The sequence below is a fragment of the Coregonus lavaretus genome (assembly GCF_964263955.1).
Source record: "Coregonus lavaretus genome assembly, chromosome: 3".
Classification (NCBI taxonomy): domain Eukaryota; kingdom Metazoa; phylum Chordata; class Actinopteri; order Salmoniformes; family Salmonidae; genus Coregonus; species Coregonus lavaretus.
Window position 1 is genome coordinate 5665210 of NC_139990.1, and position 22975 is coordinate 5688184.

Below are 22975 nucleotides of genomic sequence, written 5' to 3' on the forward strand. Positions count from 1 at the left end.
AAAGAAGAAAATCAACCCTATACTTTCCAGCTTTGTCCTCCGTCTTCTCTATACAAGTTTTCTCTCTGGGGATCGACCATGATTACTACAAGTTTAGATAGCTGGCTGGACTAATTTACCAATCGAAAAAATGTTTGCTGACATGGGCTACTTGAGTGACTGTCAACAAGTTAAATACTGCAGATGCACAACATTTTGAAATCGCACTTTGTGTTTTGTACTATTCTGACTCAACCGTATTTTTTGGGAGGGGTTGATCCGCCGGCCGCCACGCCGCCAGTTCCGCATCCCTGATCTAGACCTAGGCTACATATTGTGGATCTACTGTAACATATTTTCCTATCACAGGTTCTAGGACCATTTATAGGGAAACAGTTGGAAGGCGTTCCTAGACTAACAGTGGAAGCAAGTGAGTGCTTTATTTGTTTTATGAGTGCTTTTGGTAGTCTAGCCAAGTCCGGCCATGTCCTGCCTTGTTATCTCAGATCTTTAATGTAGCAGCTGCAGCCAATCCCTTTACTGTCTTTACGCTAATATCAAAAACCCATGACAATCAAAGTCAAATCACCACAATATATAGTTCCAGGAGCGGAATGATGACACACAATTAATACAATTCAAACAGTTGATAATAGTTTTCAGGATACGTTTTCAGGATCCTCTAATTGTACTACTGATTGATTTAAGCCAGGTTTGCATTGATGATGGAAGGTGAAAAGCAGATGCAGGAGGTGGCAGGTGCAGCATCGGAAAAGCCCGCACCAGCCATGCCCCACACAACACCAGTGGCAGAATTCGGAGTCGTGGACGCGCCAGTGTACTCAGCCCCCTACCACTCCGCTGCATCATATCTGTCTGCTTGTTGTCATGGAGGAGCCAAGATGGCGATCCTGGCCTATAGCCTAGGCAAGCGGGAAATAAATCAGTATTTTAGCATTAAAAATGCTAAATTATTATCTCTCGCTGCCGTCATTCTACTCACCATGTTTCACACCGTTTCTCGGTATTATGGAGGTAAGTGACTTGCTTCTAGATATATTGTTAGCTAACTAGCGGAACTTGTAGGTTGCTAGCTAGTAAACTAAAGTGACCTTCCCTCGGGACCTTTTTGCTCACTATTAGGGCGTTTGCTAAATCTTACTACAACGGGATGGTAATTACAAGGAAACATGACTAAACGTGCAGTAGCCTGAATTAACTAAGGTAGCTAACATTAGCTAGCTACATTGTTTCAGTGCAGGTGGATACTGCTGGATACAGTAGCATCAGAGAGGAATCGCGTCGTCACGAACTAACCAATGTTTACATATTGTAGCCGCACGCGATAACTTGCTAACTAACGAGGTAACTGTCATGTGTATTGAAGTCTTCATATATACAGCCATTGTTTGAACTATACTGAACAAAAATATAAATGCAACATGTAAAGTGATGGTTTCATGAGCTGAAATAAAATCCCAGAAATATTCCATATGCACAAAAAGCTTATTTCTCTCAAGTTTTCTGCACAAATTGGTTTACATCCCTGTTAATGAGCATTTATCCTTTGCCAAGATAATCCATCCACCTGACAGGTGTGGCATATCAAGAATCTGATTAAACCGCATACTCATTACACAGGTGAACCTTGTGCTGGGGATAAAAGGCCACTCTAAAATGTGCAGTTTTGTCACAAAACACAATGCCACAGATGTCTCAAGTTGAGGGAGCATACAAGTGGTATGCTGACTGCAGGAATGTCCACCAGAGCTGTTAGATAATTGAATGTTCTCTACCGTAAGCCGCCTCCAACGTCGCTTTAGAGAATTTGGCAGTACGTCCAACCGGCCTCACAACCTTAGACCTTGTGTAACCACGCCTGCCCAGGACCTCCACATCCCGCTTCTTAACCTGTGGAATCATCTGAGACCAGCCAGCCGGACAGCTGATGACACTGGGTTTGCAAAACCGAAGAATTACTGTACAAACTGTTAGAAACTGTCTCAGGCAAGCTCATCTGGGTGCTCGTCGTCCTCACCAGGGCTTTGACCTGACTGCAGTTCGGCGTTGTATCCGACTTCAGTGGGCAAATGCTCACCATCGATGGCCGCTGGAGAAGTGGGCTCTTCACGGATGAATCACGGTTTCAACTGAACCGGGCAGATGGCAGGCAGCGTGTGTGGACGAGCGGTTTGCTGACGTCAACATTGTGAACAGAGTGCCCCATGGTGGGGTTATGGTATGGGCAGGCATAAGCTACAAACACAATTGCATTTTATCGATGGCAATTTGAATGCACAGAGATACCATGATGAAATCCTGAGGCCCGTTGTCGTGCCATTCATCCGCCGCCATCACCTCATGTTTCAACATGATAATGCACGGCCCCATGTCGCAAGGATCTGTACACAATTCCTGAAAGCTGAAAATGTCCCAGTTCTTCCATGGCCTGCATACTCCCCAGACATGTCAGCCGTAGAGCATGTTTGGGATGCTCTGGATCGACGTGTGTTCCAGTTCCCACCAATATCCAGCAATTTTGGACAGCCATTGAAGAGGAGTGGGACAACATTCCACAAGCAACAGATGGGTCTATTCAATTAGAACACAAGTTTACGCCAGGAGATGTGCTTTAATGGAAAATGTTAATGGATTAATTTGTACCGCAGGCTGCAATGCTGTCTTGGCGGAACCATGCTTTGTGCACACGGCTGCATTTGCAGTGTTGAAAACGACTAGTCGTGGTCAAAAGTTGAGTGTGAAAATTAGTATTTGTGTCAGTCTGCTGCCTCAGTTTTGATGGCGATTTGCATATACTCCAGAATGTCATGAGTGATCAGATTAATTGCAAAGTCCCTCTTTGCCATGAAAATGAACTTAATCTCCAAAAAAAACATTTCCACTGCATTTCAGCCCTGCCACAAAAGGACCAACTGCCATCATGTCAGTGATTATCTCCTAACACAGATGAGTGTTGACGAGGACAAGGCTGGAGATCACGGTCATGCTGATTGAGTTAGAATAACAGACTGGAAGCTTTAAAAGGAGGGTGGTGCTTGAAATCATTGTTCTTCCTCTGTTAATCATGGTTACCTGCAAGGAAACGCGTGTCGTCATCATTGCTTCGCACAAAAAGGGCTTCACAGGCAAGGATATTGCTGCTAGTAAGATTGTACCTAAATCAACCATTTATCGGACCATCAAGAACTTCAAGGAGAGAGGTTAAATTGTTGTGAAGAAGGCGTCAGGGCACCCAAGAAAGTCCAGCAAGCGCCAGGACCGTCTCCTAAAGTTGATTCAGCTGCGGGATCGGGGCACCACCAGTGCAGAGCTTGCTCAGGAATGGCAGCATGCAGGTGTGAGTGCATCTGCACGCACAGTGAGGCGAAGACTTTTGGAGGATGGCCTGGTTTCAAGAAGGGCAGCAAAGAAGCCACTTCTCTCCAGGATAAACATCAGGGACAGACTGATATTCTGCAAAAGGTACAGGGATTGGACTTCTGAGGACTGGGATAAAGTCATTTTCTCTGATGAATCCCCTTTCCGATTGTTTGGGGCATCCGGAAAACACCTTGTCCAGAGAAGACAAGGTGAGCGCTACCATCAGTCCTGTGTCTTGCCAACAGTAAAGTATCCTGAGACCATTAATGTGTGGGGTTGCTTCTCAGCCAAGGGAGTGGGCTCACTCTCAATTTTGCCTAAGAACACAGCCATGAATAAAGAATGGTACCAACACATCCTCCGAGAGCAACTTCTCCCAACCATCCAAGAACAGTTTGGTGACGACCAATGCCTTTTCCAGCATGATGGAGCACCTTGCCATAAGGCAAAAGTGATAACTAAGTGGCTCGGAACAAAACATCAACATTTTGGGTCCATGGCCAGGAAACTCCCCAGACCTTGATCCCAGTGAGAACTTGTGGTCAATCCTCACGAGGCGGGTGGACACAAACCCACAAATTCGGACAAACTCCAAGCATTGATTATGCAAGAATGGGCTGCCGTCAGTCAGGATGTGGCCCGGAAGTTAATTGACAGCATGCCAGGGCGGATTGCAGAGGTCTTTAAAAAGAAGGGTCAACACTGCAAATATTGACTCTTTGCATAAACGTAATGTAATTGTCAATAAAAGCCTTTGACACTTATGGAATGCTTGTAATTATACTTCAGTATACCATAGTAACATCTGACAAAAATATCTCATAACACTGAAGCAGCGAACTTTGTGAAGACCAATACTTGTGTCATTCTCAACTTTTGACCAAGACTAGAGGCAGCAGGTTTTATTTATCCCTGTCTGTTTTTTAATGCCTTACTGGGATGTTCTGTCGTCCCCTCAGGTGGAGACACATGTGAGTGGCTGCTATCCAGTGGGCGGTACCTAGGAGAGACCGTATGGCAGCCCTATGGCTGTATGATGCACAAATACAAAAACATGTGAGTCACACCCATGAGGGGAATATGTAATGTGCGTGTGTAAAATTTTAGATGGCATCTTTAACCAAGCCGACAACCCCACAATTGCAAAAAAACACATTTCAGTTGTTACTATGTGCAAGTGATTCACTAGGTTATTTTTACCCCCACAGGGAAGCAAAGACTTGCCTTGCTGAGAAAAGGGTGGCATTCGTTGGTGATTCCAGAATACGGCAGCTATTCTATTCATACATTCAAATAATCGATCCTGCACAAAGAGAGGATGGAAGAAAGGTAGGCTTAGTCCCCCTGGCATAAAGCACACATTAATCCCACCATGAATCTGTGAGCTTTGGGCTGAATCCTAATTTGAGGTCTCTGCCCGTGACTCATTTTCCCACAAGGCTCCCATTGACATCAATACATGATTGCTCAAAGGTCTGAGTTAAGTTGGGGTTCAGCCCTAAGTGCATATAAACAATTTATATTCCTGAAATGGGATAGGCAATTGCTGCACTCTGTCATGACAGCAATGGTCTAATCTTGGATAGAGGGACATTGACTGTTTTATCCCCTGTTGTGATGTCTGTCCACCAGCACAATAACATTCCCTTTGAAGATCGGAGCGCTTCAGTCAATGTGGTGAGCTATTTATGTATCTCTCTGTGTCTGTCAGTCAACAATAGCAATGTAAAAGCCAAACATTTCTTTTTTAAATTTCACTCTGTAGATTCGCCTCTATAAAAAAAAATGTAGTTCAAGGCCAATAGCATGTATTTTAATTTTTGGGATTGTCCCAATAAGAGCGATTGTTTCCTGTTTTGCTGATAGGACTTCCTGTGGTATGCAGAAGTGAATAACTCTCTGAAGGAGCGCTTGATATCATGGAGGGAGGTAAAGAGAAGCACATTTAACCAGTAGACCTGGGGTGTATTCATTAGAGCACACGTTGCTAAGCGTTTTGCACTGAAAAACGCTTAGTAATGAAAATTAGCATTTCTTATTGGGCAGGTTTAGGTTTGTCCCTCATTTTTCTGGCCCGTTTCCTTGTGAATACACCCCTGGGTTTGTCAGGAGAAATCAGCGTTCAGTCAAATCTGCCATAGATTTCTTTTATTTAATGTCTAATCTGAATCACATCTTTGTTTACTCAACGTCTGTCCTCAAGTGAAAGTGTATACTTGTGTGAGGGTACTGGACCTGTGATTTTTAACAATGCATTTTTTGATTGACTATGCAATATGTAAATAAAATGGGTATATTTAAGTGCTGCTGTATAAATATTGTGATGTATGTAGGTTTGATTGATTTGAGCCCGTAGAAGAGCACTCCGCATTTGGCTATTTATGTTTCCCATAAACAGATAGTTTACTGCCATATTAAGGTCATTCAAAGAACTGCAAGATTTAATAGGATTTATTGACTGTTGTAGGATCCTTCCATAAAACCCGATGTCGTCATCATCGGAGCTGCCACTGTGAGTGAAGGATGCTCGTCTTCCACTCTGTATATCACTGATTTATCACATCCTCCTGCATAGTTTAGATTAATTTCATAATTGAAATCTCAATCTTTCCCACAGTGGTCCATCAAGTTGCGTGGTGGCAGCAGCGAGGCGTTGCAGCAGTACAGAGCCAACCTCACAGCCATCTCCTTACCTCTGGAACAGCTGGCTGAGGACGGGGAGGTCTACTGGGTCTTACAGGGTTGGTGCTTGACTGTTCATTCACTAGTCAGAGAAATGATGAGTGTTTTTAAAGTGAGAAATTTATATTGATTAAGCAGCTCTCTCCTCCAGACCCTGTCCATGAGGAGGGTCTAAGTGACAACAGGAAGATGATCACTAACGAGCAGCTGGAGCTGTACAATGAGGTGGCGCTCAGCACTCTGAACAGCAACAGGAAGAATGCCAAGGCCAGAGTCAGGTTCCTGGGCGCCTTGCGCCAGGCTGCCATGGAAACCATCACCCAATCAGCTGACGGCCTGCACCTTCCCGAGAGCACCCGGAACGTGGTAGGTGTTTCAGGTGGTCTGTCTGGCCTGGCACCTCTTCTTGCATCTGTGTGATTCAAATAACAGCTGGCTTAAGGCTAAAATGAAAACAGAAATAAAAGATGTATGGTTTGAACCAGTTTTGTGCTGAAAAACCATAAGTCTCTATGACTCCAAACCAGCACCTTGTCAAATAACACTGTCTATCCCTTATAACTTGGACTTTCATTCATTGAACATTTGACAGCCTCCATGTGCACCTGTATTTGCCAAGTTAGTATACTGAACAAAAATATAAATGCAACAATTTCAAAGAATTTACTGAGTTACAGTTTATATAAGGAAATCAGTCAATTGAAATAAATACAAAACAGTACATTTTAGAGTGGCTTTTATTTTCCCCAGCACAAGGTGCACCTGTGTGATGATGATGATGATGATGATGATGATAATAATAATATGCCATTTAGCAGACGCTTTTATCCAAAGCGACTTACAGTCATGCGTGCATAAATTTTTTGTGTATGGGTGGTCCCGGGGATCGAACCCACTACCTTGGCGTTACAAGCGCCGTGCTCTACCAGCTGAGCTACAGAGTGCTGTTTAATCAGCTTCTTGATATACCACACCTGTCAGGTGGATGGATTATCTTGGCAAAGGAGGAATGCTCAATAACACGGATCTAAACCGATTTGTGCACAACATTTGAGAGAAATAAGCTTTTTGTGCGTATGGGACATTATTGGGATTTTTTTTTTAAATTTCAGCTCCTGGAACTTGGGACCAACACTTTATATTTTTGTTCAGTGTAGATTAGTGTGCTCAACTTTATAGAAACAGACTCTTTGAGGACAAGGTTCAAAGTACATACAACAACACCTTAAGACTGTGATAACCTGCGAGTCTGTTACATCACGAGCCGCACGTGGCTAGCGCGATCATGATAACCTGCTCCAGGGTGAATTTTCCCCTAGGTACAGATCTAGGATCAGCTTTCCATCCCAACATCCTTAACCATTAGTGGGAAAAATGCAAAACTGACCCAAAATCTGCGTCTAGGGGCAACTTCACCCTACACCTGGTAAACCTAACCTATACCCTTCATCCGGTGCCAGGAAAAGGCTTGCACTGTGCTGGAGTCTTCCGCTCTATAATCCCCCTCTATCCTCCACCAGGGTGCCATGATCCTGATGAACGCTGTGTGTAACAAGGTCCTGCGGCCCATCGACGGCTCCTGCTGCCAGTCCCTGCCGGCCCCCAGCCTCCTCCAGAAACTGACAGCCTGCATCTTCCTGGGCTCAGCCCTGGTCTTCCTGGTGCTCCATGCTCTGGGCCACAACAGGTACACCAGTGGAGGCTGGTGGAGGACAGGCTCATTGTAATGGCTGAAATGGAATAAATGGAACGGCGTCAAATGTGATTTCCATATGTTTGACGCGCTTGATACCGTTCCCTTTTTTTCCATTCCAGCCATTACAATGAGCCCGTCCTCCTATAGCTCCTCCCACCACCCTCCTCTGAGGTACACGCTCCCCTGTGGCTGTCGGTTAGAGCGTAGCGCTAGCAACACCAAGGTGGTTGGTTCGATCCCCACTGGGGCCACATATACTGATGCATGTACCTGGACTATTTTGTGTTTTCAGAGCTCCCTTGTAAAAGAGACCTGGATCTCAATGTGACCTCATTTATATACATAAAGGTTAAATTAAAAATTAACTGTACTGTAAGTCGCTTCGGATAAAAGCATTTTGCTTAGTGTCATGTAAACAAATTAACAGGCACTGGAAGTCCCGGCCCACGCCCCCCGACGTGGAGAGCGGCGAGGAGAAGAAGCCGGCCACGGCAGCGTCTTTGCTCAGCCACGAGGCTCCGTTCCAGGCCGTGTGTAAGATGGGCCTCATCATGGTCTACTTCTACCTGTGTGACCGGGCCGACGTCTTCATGAAGGAGCAGAAGTTCTACACACACTCCACCTTCTTCGTCCCACTCATCTATATGTTTGTTCTGGGGATCTTCTACAGCGAGAACAGCAAGGAGGTGAGAGGGTTTGGGATGGAATGTTTAAGGGAGTGTTAAAAAAGTGAGGTTTTGGGAGTTGCTTTTGGTGAGTGTAAGCATAGGCTTACATGAATTCAGAGACCTTTCTGTTTTGAGGATTTCAAGTTGTTGTCATTGACTGCTAACCTCAATCGTCCATGTCTGACCTGAGAGAAGGCTCTATCCTCTATCTCAGTGATTTTCTATTTCCCACGCAGACCAAGCTGCTGAACAGAGAGCAGACCGACGAGTGGAAGGGCTGGATGCAGCTGGTCATCCTCATCTATCACATATCTGGAGCCAGCGCCGTGAGTTGCACTATTCACTGTCTGTCATTTATTGCTTTGAATGTAAATATAAACTAAATGACCATATTATAATTACTGCAATGTGTGACAAGTAAAGTAAAAGTGAAGGGGTGTGGGTTTTAAGTCAACCTTCCTTCCCAGTTCATCCCCGTATACATGCATATCCGTGTCCTGGTGGCAGCCTACCTCTTCCAGACAGGATACGGACACTTCTCCTTCTTCTGGCTCAAAGGGGACTTTGGACTCTACAGAGTGTGCCAGGTGATTCCAGCTGCTATATCTATTCTAAGAGACAAAACAGAACACAAAATGCACAAGTGCTGACATGTAGTGCCATAGAACAATTAACTTTGAATCAAATACCAAAACATGAAAGCAACATGGATAGTTAGCAACAACTGTATCCATCACATATTGATAAAGAAACCCTTGTACAAACAATGAGAATAGAAAGGTTCAGAACTTTTGTAAGACATCACAGTTAAAATATATATGGCAAAGAGAAATCTTATATGGATGGTGTTAAAAGATCGATGGGAGGTGTTGAATGGAATTGAAGGATGGGACTAATAACAACTAACAACAAACAATAACAAGATAACTAATAATGTAGGCACGCTGTGTCCATAATAAGTGTATGGGTTGTAGGTTGGGAGCTTTTGTGAAGGAGCACAGTTAGAAAGATATGGCATATAGAAGCAAACCTGATGGACATCATGAAAATGATCGGAGAGGTTGAGACTAGAAGTTCAGGAGAAAGAACAAACAAAATATAATTATTGTAAAATTGACTGTGTCCATAAAATGTAGATAGTGGGTATGGGCTGGAAGTAGAGGCCTAGGCGTTGTTGTTCACTAGTTTACACCAAGTGGGGAAAGGGTGGCGGGGTTGGAAAGTAATAAAGGGATATATATATATATATATATATATATATATATATATATATATATATATATATATATATATATATAGTGGCTTTAATATTTATTTAAAAAACATGGGGGATTGGAAGTGATGCAGACAATTAATTACATTGATGGAAGTTACTATCTATCTGCAATAAGCTGATCTACCCCTAAACACCCCCCCCCCCTCCAGTATAACGTTCCTCAAGTCACCCTCTGTGTAATCTTCAATTATAAACTGGGTGGTTTGAGCCCTAAATGCTGATATACCACTGGTATGACAAAACATTCGTTTTTACTCTTCTAATTACATTGGTAACCAGTTTATAATAGCAATTAGGCACCTCTGGGGATTGTGGTATATGGCCAATATACCACGGCTAAGGGCTGTATCCAGGCGTTGCGTCGTGCTTAAGAACAGCCCTTAGCCATGGTATATTGCCAATATACCACACCCCCTCAGGCCTTAATGCTTAATTATAAAATGGGTTGTCTGGATGCTGATTGGTTGATATCAGGGAGTTATAGCACCACAATCCCCGCATTCTCTAGGTAATGCCTGTTAGCAGTTCCATTTAGATTTATCAATGCACATCCACTGTCCCACAGCTCAGCTAGTCAATTTATAAACTTAATCTCCCCTGGGGAAAAAGTGTCTAGGCAACACATTCACATGCTACTAGGCTAGCATTTGGTTTGCAACAGTTGGGGTTTGTCTAAACCTTGCTGTCTGCCTCTCCAACCTGTGGAACAATGTTGCAGTTTTTGCGATTTCTACCGTGCCATACATATGACTGTGACGAGACTGAAAGCTTCTCTGAGCCAGGCAAATTCATTTATCAGGATCATTATAATGTATACATCCAAATAAATGGTAATAGAAACAAAGCTAAACAAATGAAAGTACAGTTTGCTGTCATTTCAGCTGCTTGATGCGATTGTGTGTTAGCTTTAGTTGGCTAGCAAGCAAAGGAGAAGTAGCTATCTTGCATAGTTACATGCCAAAGATGTGTTTAGCATAGCAACCATTGCATATAGAATGGGTAGAATGAACAACCAGCCCATTTGGTTAGAAACTTCAGACTCTCAGAACTTTTGCCCTGACTATTTTGTAAGGAAGGATGAAATAAAACTAATTTACTCAGTATGTTTTTAATAACCATTTCGTAAATAAAAGAAAATGTTGCAACCGTTTATTAAAGCAATAAGGCCTCGGACCCATGACTTATCGAGAATAAGGTGCGTTTCCTGTCCCTTGGCTTCAAACAAAAACTGCACCTAAACAAAAAAAGAAATGTCAACTGCGTTTTTTTCATTAAACTTAACGTGTAAATATTTGTATGAACATAACAAGATTCTACAACTGGGACATAAACTGAACAAGTTCTGCAGACATGTGACTAACAGAAATTGAATAATGTGTCCCTGAACAAAGGGGGGGTCAAAATCAAAAGTAACAGTCAGTATCTGGTGTGGCCACCAGCTGCATTAAGTACTGCAGTGCATCTCCTCCTCATGGACTGCACCAGATTTGCCAGTTCTTGCTGTGAAATGTTACCAGACATGCTCAATGGGATTGAGATCCGGGCTCTTCGCTGGCCATGGCAGAACACTAACATTCCTGTTTTGCAGGAAATCACACACAGAACGAGCAGTATGGCTGGTGGCATTGTCATGCTGGAGGGTCATGTCAGGATGAGCCTGCAGGAAGGGTACCACATGAGGGAGGAGGATGTCTTCCCTGTAACACACAGCGTTGAGATTGCCTGCAATGACAACAAGCTCAGTCCGATGCTGTGACACACCGCCCCAGACCATGACCGACCCTCCACCTCCAAATCGATCCCACTCCAGAGTACAGGCCTCGGTGTAACGCTCATTCCTTCGACGATAAACGCGAATCCAACCATCACCCCTGGTGAGACAAAACCGCGACTCGTCAGTGAAGAGCACTTTTTGCCAGTCCTGTCTGGTCCAGCGACGGTGGGTTTGTGCCCATAGGCGACGTTGTTGCCGGTGATGTCTGGTGAGGACCTGCCTTACTACAAGCCCTCAGTCCAGCCTCTCTCAGCCTATTGCGGACAGTCTGAGCACTGATGGAGGGATTGTGCGTTCCTGGTGTAACTCGGGCAGTTGTTGTTGCCATCCTGTACCTGTCCCGCAGGTGTGATGTTCGGATGTACCGATCCTGTGCAGGTGTTACACGTGGTCTGCCACTGCGAGGTTGATCAGCTGTCCATCCTGTCTCCCTGCAGCGCTGTCTTAGGCGTCTCACAGTACAGACATTGCAATTTATTGCCCTGGCCACATCTGCAGTCCTCATGCCTCCTTGCAGCATACCTAAGGCATGTTCACGCAGATGAGCAGGGACCCTGGGCATCTTTTGGTGTTTTTCAGAGTCAGTAGAAAGGCCTCTTTAGTGACCTTAATTGCCTACCGTCTGTAAGCTGTTAGTGTCTTAACGACCGTTCCACAGGTGCGTGTTTGTGGTTCATTGAACAAGCATGGGAAACAGTGTTAAAACCCTTTACAATGAAGATCTGTGAAGTTATTTGGATTTTTACTAATTATCTTTGAAAAGGTCTTGAAAAAGGGACGTTTCTCTTTTTGCTGAGTTTAGTTGGGAGTTATTTACACGATTAATTCCTGGGTTCTCATGCCTTATTGCTTAAATGTGATCACTTCCTGTGTCTGTCCACTCTGGGAGGAAGTTTCCCCTAGGTACAGATCTAGGATAATCCTCCCTTCCCCCAATCCTAACTTCAACTATTAGTGGGGAAGATGCTAAACTGACCCAAGGTCAGCGTTTAGGAGCAACTTCACCCTACTCCTGTCTCTCCACAGGTCCTGTTCCGTCTCAACTTCCTGGTGGTGGTGCTGTGTCTGGTGATGGACCGGCCTTACCAGTTCTACTACTTTGTGCCTCTGGTCACCTTCTGGTTCGTCATCATCTACGCCACCATGGCCATGTGGCCCCAGATACTGCAGAAGAAAGCAAACGGTCAGTATGGGTCAGCCAATGTACTGGACAAGTAGCACTAATTATATAAAATAGGGTTTAAAAGGTAAGAAATGTAATGAGCAGTTGTAGTCAGTTAAAGTAGTAGTAGTGAGCTAAGTATTGTTGATAATTCATAAGTGATTCATACTTTTCTGATTGGTGATGTTTTATTTGCGCTTCCCATGACTGTGTTTTTTGTATAATGTGTATATTTATGGTGTGTAGATGGATATAGTGCATTCGGAAAGTGTTCAGACCCCTTTTTCTAAATTTTATAACATTAGAGCATTATTCTAAAATGGATAAATAAATACAAAATCCTCAATCTACACACAATACCCCATAATGACAAAGCGAAAACAGGTTTTTATAATATTTTGCAAATGTATTACTAATAAAAATATATACCTTATGTAAATAAGTATTCAGAAACTTTGCTATGATACTACAAATTGAGCTCAGCTGCATCCTGTTTCCATTGATCATCCTTCAATTGGTAAATTCAATTGATTGGACATGATTTGGAAAGGCGCACACACCTATCTATATAAGGTCCCACAGGTGGTATTCTGTGTAGATTGAGGGATTTTTTTTATTTTTAATCCATTTTAGAATAAGGCTAATGTAACAATGTGGAAAAAGTCAAGGGGTCTGAATACTTTCCGAATGGACTAATGTATGTATATATAAACTCAGCAAAAAAAGAAACGTCCCTTTTTCAGGACCCTTTCAAAGATAATTAGTAAAAATCCAAATAACTTCACAGATCTTCATTGTAAAGGGTTTAAACACGGTTTCCCATGCTTGTTCAATTAACCATAAACAATTAATGAACATGCACCTGTGGAACGGTCGTTAAGACACTAACAGCTTACAGACTGTAGGCAATTAAGGTCACAGTTATGAAAACTTAGGACACTAAAGAGGCCTTTCTACTGACTCTGAAAAACACCAAAAGAAAGATGCGCAGGGTCCCTGCTCATCTGCGTGAATATGCCTTAGGCATGCTGCAAGGAGGCATGAGGACTGCAGGTGTGGCCAGGGCAATAAATTGCAATGTCTGTACTGTGAGACGCCTAAGACAGCGCTGCAGGGAGACAGGACGGACAGCTGATCGTCATCGCAGTGGCAGACCACTTGTAACAGCACCCGCACAGGATCGGTACAGCCGAACATCACACCTGCGGGACAGGTACAGGATGGCAACAACAACTGCCCGAGTTACACCAGGAACGCACAATCCCTCCATCAGTGCTCAGACTGTCCGCAATAGGCTGAGAGACGCTGGACTGAGGGCTTGTAGTAAGGCAGGACCTCACCAGACATCACCACAAATTATAATTTTGCACGACAAGTGCCCAACGCATAAGGCGTTGGTTCTGGTTGTACATCCGGTGGAGAAAAACTAAGGGGTTATGGTCAGTATACACTACCACTGGTAATGCACTGGAACCAACATAAACTTCAAAGTACTGCAGAGCTAACAACAAAGCTAGAGCTTCTTGTTCAATGGTGGAATAGTTTGTCTGACATTTGTTAAATTTCCGTGAAAAATAACAGACAGGATGGTCCACTCCACTCTGGTCTTGCTGCAGTAGAACAGCACCAGCACCTCTGGCACTTGCATCTACCTCCAGTTTAAACGGCCGCTCAAAATCTGGGGCAGCAAGAACAGGAGTACTACACAAGAGTGCTTTAGCAGTGTTGAAAGCAGTACAACAATCTTCAGACCATACAAATTTTCTCGCCGGACTGAGCAAATCCGTTAATGGAGCAACTACCGCAGATAAATTTTTACAGAAACTACGGTAGTAGCCAACCATCCCTAAAAAAACGGCGTAACTCTCTTCTGGTGGTAGGTGCGGGAAATGCGTTTATAGCTGAGACCTTGGCATCTACAGGGCGCACCTGACCATGGCCGACCTGTTTACCAAGATAAGTAACAGTGGCCTTCCCAAACTCGCACTTTGCTAAGTTCAGGGTTAGAGAAGCGGTTGCTAGACGTTCACACACTACCCTTAGAGTGTTAACATGATCAGACCACTCAGTTGAATAAATGACCAGATCATCAAGGTAAGCACTACAATTAGGAACTCCAGCCAATACTGTGTTAACCAGGCGTTGGAAAGTGGCTGGGGCGTTCCGCATCCCAAATGCCATGACAGCATATTGTAGGAAGTGATCTGGGGTCACAAAGGCAGAGATGTCGGAGGCACGTGGGGTTAACGGCACCTGCCAGTAACCTTTTAGAAGATCTAATTTGGTTACATAGGTAGCAGCACCAATAGTATCAATACAGTCATCCAGTCTGGGTAACGGGAACGAGTCGGGCACTGTGACAGCATTGACCTTCCGATAGTCCGTACATAATCTGGATGTCCCATCAGGTTTAGGAACCAGAATGCACGGAGAACTCCAAGGACTTGAACTTGGCATAGCCAGGTTATTCTCCAGCAAATAACCGACCTCACCCCTCATTATCTTTCTCTTAGCGACGTTGACACGATAAGGATGTTGCTTGATAGGTGCAGCGTTTCCAACATTAATGTCATGTTCTAACACATATGTACATGTAGGAACATCATTAAAAAGACATGGAAAGCTGTGTAACAGTCTCACAATATCCTCTGACTGTCTGTCCGTTAAATGAATCAGGCTTGCCGGGAGAGACAACAGCATCTCTGAATTGGGCAATCTAGCACACTGCTGCTGAGTATTGCGCAACTCCAAACCATCTCCGTCCACATCATTAACATTACCTCCCACTAGGGTTTTCCAAAAATGCCTCCAACTCAAAAGTAGCCATCCTACTAGCAACACGAGCCGTCGACTACTGAACACACACAAAAAAAACAGGTAGTTACAGCTGCTAAGCTCAACACTGAACCAGACACTGACTAATTTACATGAGTATCATGGGATAGATAGGATCCCAGACGAGCACCCACTTTATGTTACGAGTCTCATGTCCATCCACCCTAGATGTTTAGAGCCACGGGGTTCGTAACATAAAGTGGGGGCTCGTTCAGGGACACATTATTCAATTTCTGTTAGTCACATGTCTGTGGAACTTGTTCAGTTTGTCTCAGTTGTTGAATCTTCTGTTCATACAAATATTTACACATTTTGCTGAAAATAAACGCAGTTGACAGTGAGAGGACGTTTCTTTTTTTGCTGAGTGTGTGTATGTATGTCACGTATGTAAAAGAGACCTAGGTCTCAATGTTTCCCCTGTAAAAAAAATATAAAAAATACTAGTGTTGAATTGTGAAGAAACACTGTCCAGCACAGTGCGTTTAGTCATTTGTCTTTTTACAGGTAGTGGGTTGTGGCACATTGGGATTCTAGGGAAACTGCTTGGGCTATTCCTGTTAATCTGCTGCTTTACGTATTCACAGGTGAGTTCATCCAGTTTATTCACTCATTTAGAGACATTATCTCTTGATATTTCAAATTAAACGACAAAGTTCAACTGGCATGGGTCATTTCATAAACCGTCTCAGAGTAGGAGTGGTGTTCTTCGATCAGGCCCCCCCTCCGCCCATGTAATATAATTCTGATTTAATATAAAAGTCCAAACTGATCCTAAATCAGCAGATGTTTAACTAATTTACTGTCTCTCTTTTCCAGGGGTTGTTTGAGAACATTTTCTCAGTATGGCCCATCTCCAAGCTCTTTGAGCTGAACGGAAGCATTCATGAGTGGTGGTTTAGGTGGAAGCTGGATCGATTTGTAAGTAGATATTTGAACGTGTTGCGACACTCTTAGGCTACGTTTAGACAGGCATCCCAATTCTGATATTGTTTTCACTAATTGGTCTTTTGACCAATCAGATCAGCTCTGAAAAAGATTTGACGTGATTGGCCAACTGACCAATTAGTGAGAAAAAAAACCGTATCGCGGCCTTTGAGTTGCTCTATCCTATTATATTTTCATATTAAGGTATCAGAATATCATATCTCTAAGGAAGTTGCGGCAAAAACTTCTCAACTAGATTAATCTATTGGTCGACGTTTGATTTTTCAGTTTGAGGATTTTTCAGTTTGAGTGTTTACTGTCTAACCCATAGAACGATCTTAGAGTAAGTGGTCATGTGTGGTTCAGTTAGTAGAGCAGGGCGCTTGAACCGTCAATATTTTGTGGGTTGGATTCCGACTGTGGCCACCTATACAAAAATGTATGCACACAGTACTAAGTTGTTTTGCATAAAAGCATCTGCTAAATGGCTATTATTATTATATAATTAACTGAATGTGTGTGTTTGACTTTGTCTTTCAGGCCATTATCCACGGCATGCTGTTTGCCTTTGTCTACCTGGTGCTGCAGAAGTGCCAGGTCCTCTCCGAGGGGAAAGGAGAGCCTCTCTTCTCCACCAGGATCTCCAACATTCTACTCTTCATCTCTGTGGTGTCATTCATGGTAAAAGAGGACAACTTTTGATGTATTTAACCATTCTTAAAGAAATGCTACACTCACAAACTATCCTTTAGAATTTTCTTTAGTCCACTGTTAAAACAATCCCTAAATCATTGTGCATGTCAGCAGTGAATATTTCAAGATGGAGCACTTTCAGTACAGAGCGGAAACTGAGATGATTTAAAATGTAAAACATTATGATGCGTTTTGCGTCATAGGAGTGTAGTATTCCTTTAAACCAGTCAGGTGAGTATATCGATCATTTGAATAAGTAAACATGAAGTAAACATTCATACTCTGAGGTCAAACGAAAATCTCCTATGGAAGATATCTCTTACCTGATTTACATAGTTTTCCTTGAACAACACTTTCCTAACCACTCCATGTTTCATCTGTTCCAGACCTATTCCATATGGGCCAGCAGCTGTAAAAACAAGACTGAGTGCAACGAGATGCATCCCTACATCTCAGGGCTCCAGGTAAATACAGTAGGAAGTCAGACATTGCTTACCATTGGTCACAGACAAAGCCATGCTCACAGTAGTTTTGCCATACACTGGTTCAATTTTCCTTATTTGTCAAGTAGTTAGTGAACATCTTTAAACACTTTATGCACACCTTCGACCTTCTGCTACAAAACATACTGTAGTTGACAGACATGGATTTCACCAACGTTGACTTTGCCGAAGCTCCGTTAAACAATAACTAGAGAACACATCACCTTTGGGTAGGCTAAATAATGGCGCCTGTGGCCTAGAGGATTTTGTTGAAACTATCATTTATCTTAAGAATATACTTACATTAGTATCCCCTCTTAGGCTATGATATACAGTCATGGCCAAAATTGTTGGCACCCCTGAAATTTTTCCAGAAAATGAAGTATTTCTCACAGAAAAGTATTGAAATTACACATGTTTTGCTATGCACATGTTTATTTCCTTTGTGTGTATTGGAATAACACAAAAAAAAACAGGAAAAAAGCAAATTTGACATAATTTCACACAAAACTAAAAAAATGGGCCGGACAAAGTTATTGGCACCCTTTCAAAATTGTGGATAAATAAGTTTGTTCCAAGCATGTGATGCTCCTTTAAACTCACCTGGGGCAAGTAACAGGTGTGGGCAATCTAAAAATCACACCTGAAAGCAGATAAAAAGGAGAGAAGTTGACTCAGTCTTTGCATTGTGTTTCTGTGTGTGCCACACTAAGCATGGAGAACAGAAAGAGGAAAAGAGAACTGTCTGAGGACTTGAGAACCAAAATTGTGGAAAAATATCAACAATCTCAAGGTTACAAGTCCATCTCCAGAGATCTAGATGTTCCTTTGTCCACAGTGCGCAACATGATCAAGAAGTTTGCAACCCATGGCACTGTAGCTAATCTCCCTGGACGTGGACGGAAGAGAAAAATTGATGAAAGGTTGCAACGCAGGATAGTCCGGATGGTGGATAAGCAGCCCCAAACAAGTTCCAAAGAAATTCAAGCTGTCCTGCAGGCTCAGGGTGCATCAGTGTCAGCGCGAACTATACGTCGAAATTTGAATGAAATGAAACGCTATGGCAGGAGACCCAGGAGGACCCCACTGCTGACACAGAGACATAAAAAAGCAAGACTACAGTTTGCCAAAATGTACATGAGTAAGCCAAATTCCTTCTGGGAGAACGTCTTATGGACAGATGAGACCAAGATAGAGCTTTTTGGTAAAGCACATCGTTCTACTGTTTACCGAAAATGTAATGAAGCCTTCAAAGAAAAGAACACAGTACCTACAGTCAAATATGGTGGAGGTTCAAAGATGTTTTGGGGTTGTTTTGCTGCCTCTGGCACTGGGTGCCTTGACTGTGTGCAAGGCATCATGAAATCTGAGGATTACCAAAGGATTTTGGGTCGCAATGTAGGGCCCAGTGTCAGAAAGCTGGGTTTGCGTCCGAGATCATGGGTCTTCCAGCAGGACAATGACCCCAAACATACTTCAAAAAGCACCCAGAAATGGATGGCAACAAAGCGCTGGAGAGTTCTGAAGTGGCCAGCAATGAGTCCAGATCTTAATCCCATTGAACACCTGTGGAGAGATCTTAAAATTGCTGTTGGGAAAAGGCACCCATCCAATATGAGAGACCTGGAGCAGTTTGCAAAAGAAGAGTGGTCCAAAATTCCGGGTGAGAGGTGTAAGAAGCTTATTGATGGTTATAGGAAGCGACTGATTTCAGTTATTTTTTCCAAAGGGTGTGCAACTAAATATTAAGTTAAGGGTGCCAATCATTTTGTCCGGCCCATTTTTTGAGTTTTGTGTGAAATTATGTCAAATTTGCTTTTTTCCTGTTTTTTTTGTGTTATTCCAATACACACAAAGGAAATAAACATGTGCATAGCAAAACATGTGTAATTTCAATACTTTTCTGTGAGAATAAATTTCAGGGGTGCCAACAATTTTGGCCATGACTGTACATAGCCCAAAATTACAAGGGAGTTAGTTGCCTTCTACGACAACAGGATGGGTGTACTCTACTGTAGCCCAGCCGAAGAAGAATAAACAATGTGTCATGGGCTACACTTCATCTTTAGAAAACGAAAAAATGTGATGTCCACTCACTGTTTTGCTGCTCTCAAACGAAACAGTGAGCCGACGTTCCCTTGTTTCTACGTATTGGATAATTTTGGTCCAGCCCCTGTTAGCATTGGGATGTGCTTAAACCCCTCCCTCTGATACAGTTGATCTGACTGGGATGTCTTTCTTCCTCTCAGATCCTAGCCTTCATCTTAATCAGGAACATTCCTGGTTACTCCCGCTCTTTATACAGCTCATTCTTCGCATGGTTCGGGAAGTTCTCCTTGGAGGTAAGATGGATGCCGCTGGCAGGGATGCTGCACTCATTGTGTATCAGCGGAATTTCTGTATGATACTTGTGAATTTCGTTTATTGCATTGACCTCATGAAACATGTCATTTTCTGTACCCAAACCCCCTCAAACCCCCCCCCCTCTCCGTCCCCCAGCTGTTTATCTGCCAATACCACATCTGGCTGGCGGCGGACACCAAGGGCATCCTGGTACTGATCCCAGGCAACCCCTCGCTCAACATAATCATCAGCACCTTCATCTTTGTGTGCGTGGCCCACGAGATCTCCCTGATCACCAACGACCTGGCCCAGGTGGCCATCCCCAAGGATGGGGGCGCCCTGCTCAGGAGGCTGCTGGCCGCCGGGGTCTTCACCCTGGGCCTGCTGCTGGTGTCCAGGAGCGCTGAAGGGAACCAGGGAGGAAGCCACTGAGGGGGGGAGCGGGTACCACAGTAGGGGAGAGGTAGACTGAGACTGACTGACTGGTTAGTCTTCCATGTTCATTTGGCACCAAGCTGAAGAAAACGGTCTGAAAGATTGAGGAACGTCCTGTTTCATTCCTCAATGAATATGACGGAGGTGAACAGACAGGTCAAGTCGAGGACAAGGATATATCTCTGCCGTCTGTCTCTCTTGACTGCTCTGAGTACTGGGGTGAAAGTCATACACTGAAGAGGACGAGGTCCCAACGTGGGCCCACACACCTCACGGAGCAGCACGGATAAGGTTCTGACGCTATACTAGAGACGTTTACAATAGAAGAAGGGTGAGGCGGGGGTCATGGGTGGTGGTGGGTTGGATGATGTGTGGTTTTAAACTAGCTTAAAGGGCCTCGTGCTTGCTGTGTGGTTCGTGCAGCGTTTTTGTATGTGCTTCCCAAATCGCTCCCAATGTAGTGTACTATTAGTGTGCCATTTGGGATGGATAGAAAACAAAACTTATGCTGAAAGGTGAGGTCGGTGGTCACCTAGCTCTGAAATCTTATGTACAGTATTTAATTATTTAAATTAAGCTTATATTTTACAGGGTTGTATTTTTTTTTCATTTTATATTCTGAGCCTATGACTGCTGTTTGTGAATGAAGTATTGCATAGGTATTTTTTGTTTTTGTCACCACATGAAAGACCAATCAGGCCAGGCAGAAGATGCACTTATGAATTTTTATTGCAGAATCTTGTTGCATTCTGGATCTGACACAACCACTTGTCTGTGTTCGTGTAGGTTGTTTCGCCAATTTATACTGGTATGTTAAAGGAGAGGTGTAGGATATTCTTTCTGTGTTGTTCGTTAGTCCTTCTCTTAAACCAGGCTTCTTCTCAGAGCTACAATAGAAGATGCACTGCTTTACAGGTAACTGACAAAATAAAGGAAACACTTGAGTAAATGAGGGATTCAATTGAGAAGGTGTTTTCCACCACCACCAACAAAACACCGAATGATGGAATTGCTCGTGGAAGAATGGAGTCACGTCCCTCTAATAGAGTTCCAAGCACTTGTAGAATCTATGCCAAGGTGCATTGAAGCTGTTCTGGCGGCTTATTGTGGCCCAACGCCCTATTAAAACACTATGTTAGTGTTTCCTGTATCTTGGCAGTTACCTGTATCTACCGTACCATGGTAGGACTTCCGACAAAGCCTACTTTCATGTGCATCAATAGCTACCACCGTAGCCAGGCCACTGCTAATGAATGGATGCGTGAACTGATGGATGAATTCTGCACCTGACAGAATGCCTTCTACTCTGTTTTCTCTTGTCAGTTGCTGCACGGCATCAGTGCCACGTTTGCATTGAAATCTGACGCGTTGTGATCCTTGATTTAGGTATTTAAAAGAAGGGGCGTGAATGGAAAGTATTGCTAAAGAATAAAATGCAGTACTTCATGTTGAGCCTGTCATTTACCTACAGATGGACAATATACACCAACAGTTAAGCCTTTCAGCCAAATAACCCATGAGTTCTTTGCGTGTATCTTCAAATTCTGTTATGTTAGCTAAGTTTTTACACAGGAAGGTCAGGTTTCTTTTGAAATGGCATAGTAAACAGAGATACTAAAAATATCTGCTACTTCATCCGTTTGGTACCTCACCGTGGAGGTGTAGCCTTAACACAATAGCCCAAATTGTACAGATTTAAGGAAACTGAATCGCTTCATTTCCAGTTGTTGAATCATTTTGATGCAATTTTGATCCGTTGGTTATAGTGCCCATTATACGAACACCCTTAAATCTGTAAATCAACTGCTTAAAGCTAGATGTTAAGGCAACTTTGCAAATATTGTAAATGTACATTTAAGACTGCAAATTTGTGATTTTTTTCTTCTTTTTTTCTCCCTTTTTCTCATGAATTTTATCTGTAAATGTTCTGAGCCATGGAAGATTCACTGTTGCTTCACTACAGGTTCATGTAGCTTCTCAATCAAATGATTTCAATACCATAGATTGGTCTGACGGGTCTTGGCACTGAGGGTTATTCAGAAGACCGTATTGTGCGTCCCAAATGGCTCCCTAAGTAATGCACTACTTTTGAACATGGTCCATAGGGACACATACGGTATGTCACCTATTTGCTTGTGAAGTTAAAACATTACACATTTTTGATGAATTTATTTATTGATCAAGGATGTTGGCAAAAAGAGTCTGACTGTAAATGGATGGCAATTATTCTGAATTTTGTTCAGCGTCAATCTGTTTTTCCATCTGAGAAACAATTTGATACAGATATTGTTTGCCTATTTTGATTTATGGTATAGTACAGTATTTTGATTTGGTGTTATTCACTATTGGGGATGTTTCAGATTTTTAAATTTGTTTAGGTTCAAATTGAAAGAAGCAGCAACTGGGTTTACCCCAGAGCCTCAATAGATGTTTTATGTAAAAAAATAAAATTTGTGACATCTTAATGTGAATTGTACCCATTTTTTTATTTATAAAAACTTTTTTTATTGTATTGTGCATTGTCAAAAATACAAACCTTCCTAAAAGTATTGTCTGACTTCTTTGTCCCTTTCTTGTCAAAACAGTGAGGGCCAGTTTCCCAGACACAGATTAAGCCTCGTCCTGGACGAAAATGTATGCTCAAT

At 43.1% G+C, this 22975-nt stretch overlaps 1 protein-coding gene across 1 annotated transcript; it reads left to right on the forward strand.

Moving 5' to 3' along the window:
- On the forward strand, window positions 1-22872 carry LOC311126974 (N-acetylneuraminate (7)9-O-acetyltransferase-like). The gene is made up of 20 exons (XM_084158699.1): window positions 1-409; window positions 692-1014; window positions 4320-4416; window positions 4569-4689; window positions 4993-5037; window positions 5227-5289; window positions 5828-5872; window positions 5978-6101; window positions 6194-6408; window positions 7563-7729; window positions 8166-8424; window positions 8643-8732; window positions 8874-8993; window positions 12483-12639; window positions 15958-16037; window positions 16270-16371; window positions 16918-17058; window positions 17457-17534; window positions 19802-19894; window positions 20052-22872. The coding sequence occupies exons 2-20, from the start codon at window positions 702-704 to the stop codon at window positions 20325-20327; spliced, it is 2586 nt and encodes an 861-aa protein (XP_084014825.1). The 5' UTR covers window positions 1-409; window positions 692-701; the 3' UTR covers window positions 20328-22872.
- Window positions 22873-22975: the final 103 nt, after the last annotated feature.

Coding starts and splice junctions, on each gene's coding strand:
- LOC311126974 (XM_084158699.1), top strand. CDS start 702: ATGATGGAAGGTGAAAAGCAGATGCAGGAGGTGGCAGGTGCAGCATCG. Junction 4,690..4,992: donor AAAGAGAGGATGGAAGAAAG/GTAGGCTTAGTC, acceptor TCTGTCCACCAG/CACAATAACATTCCCTTTGA. Junction 6,102..6,193: donor GGTCTACTGGGTCTTACAGG/GTTGGTGCTTGA, acceptor TCTCTCCTCCAG/ACCCTGTCCATGAGGAGGGT.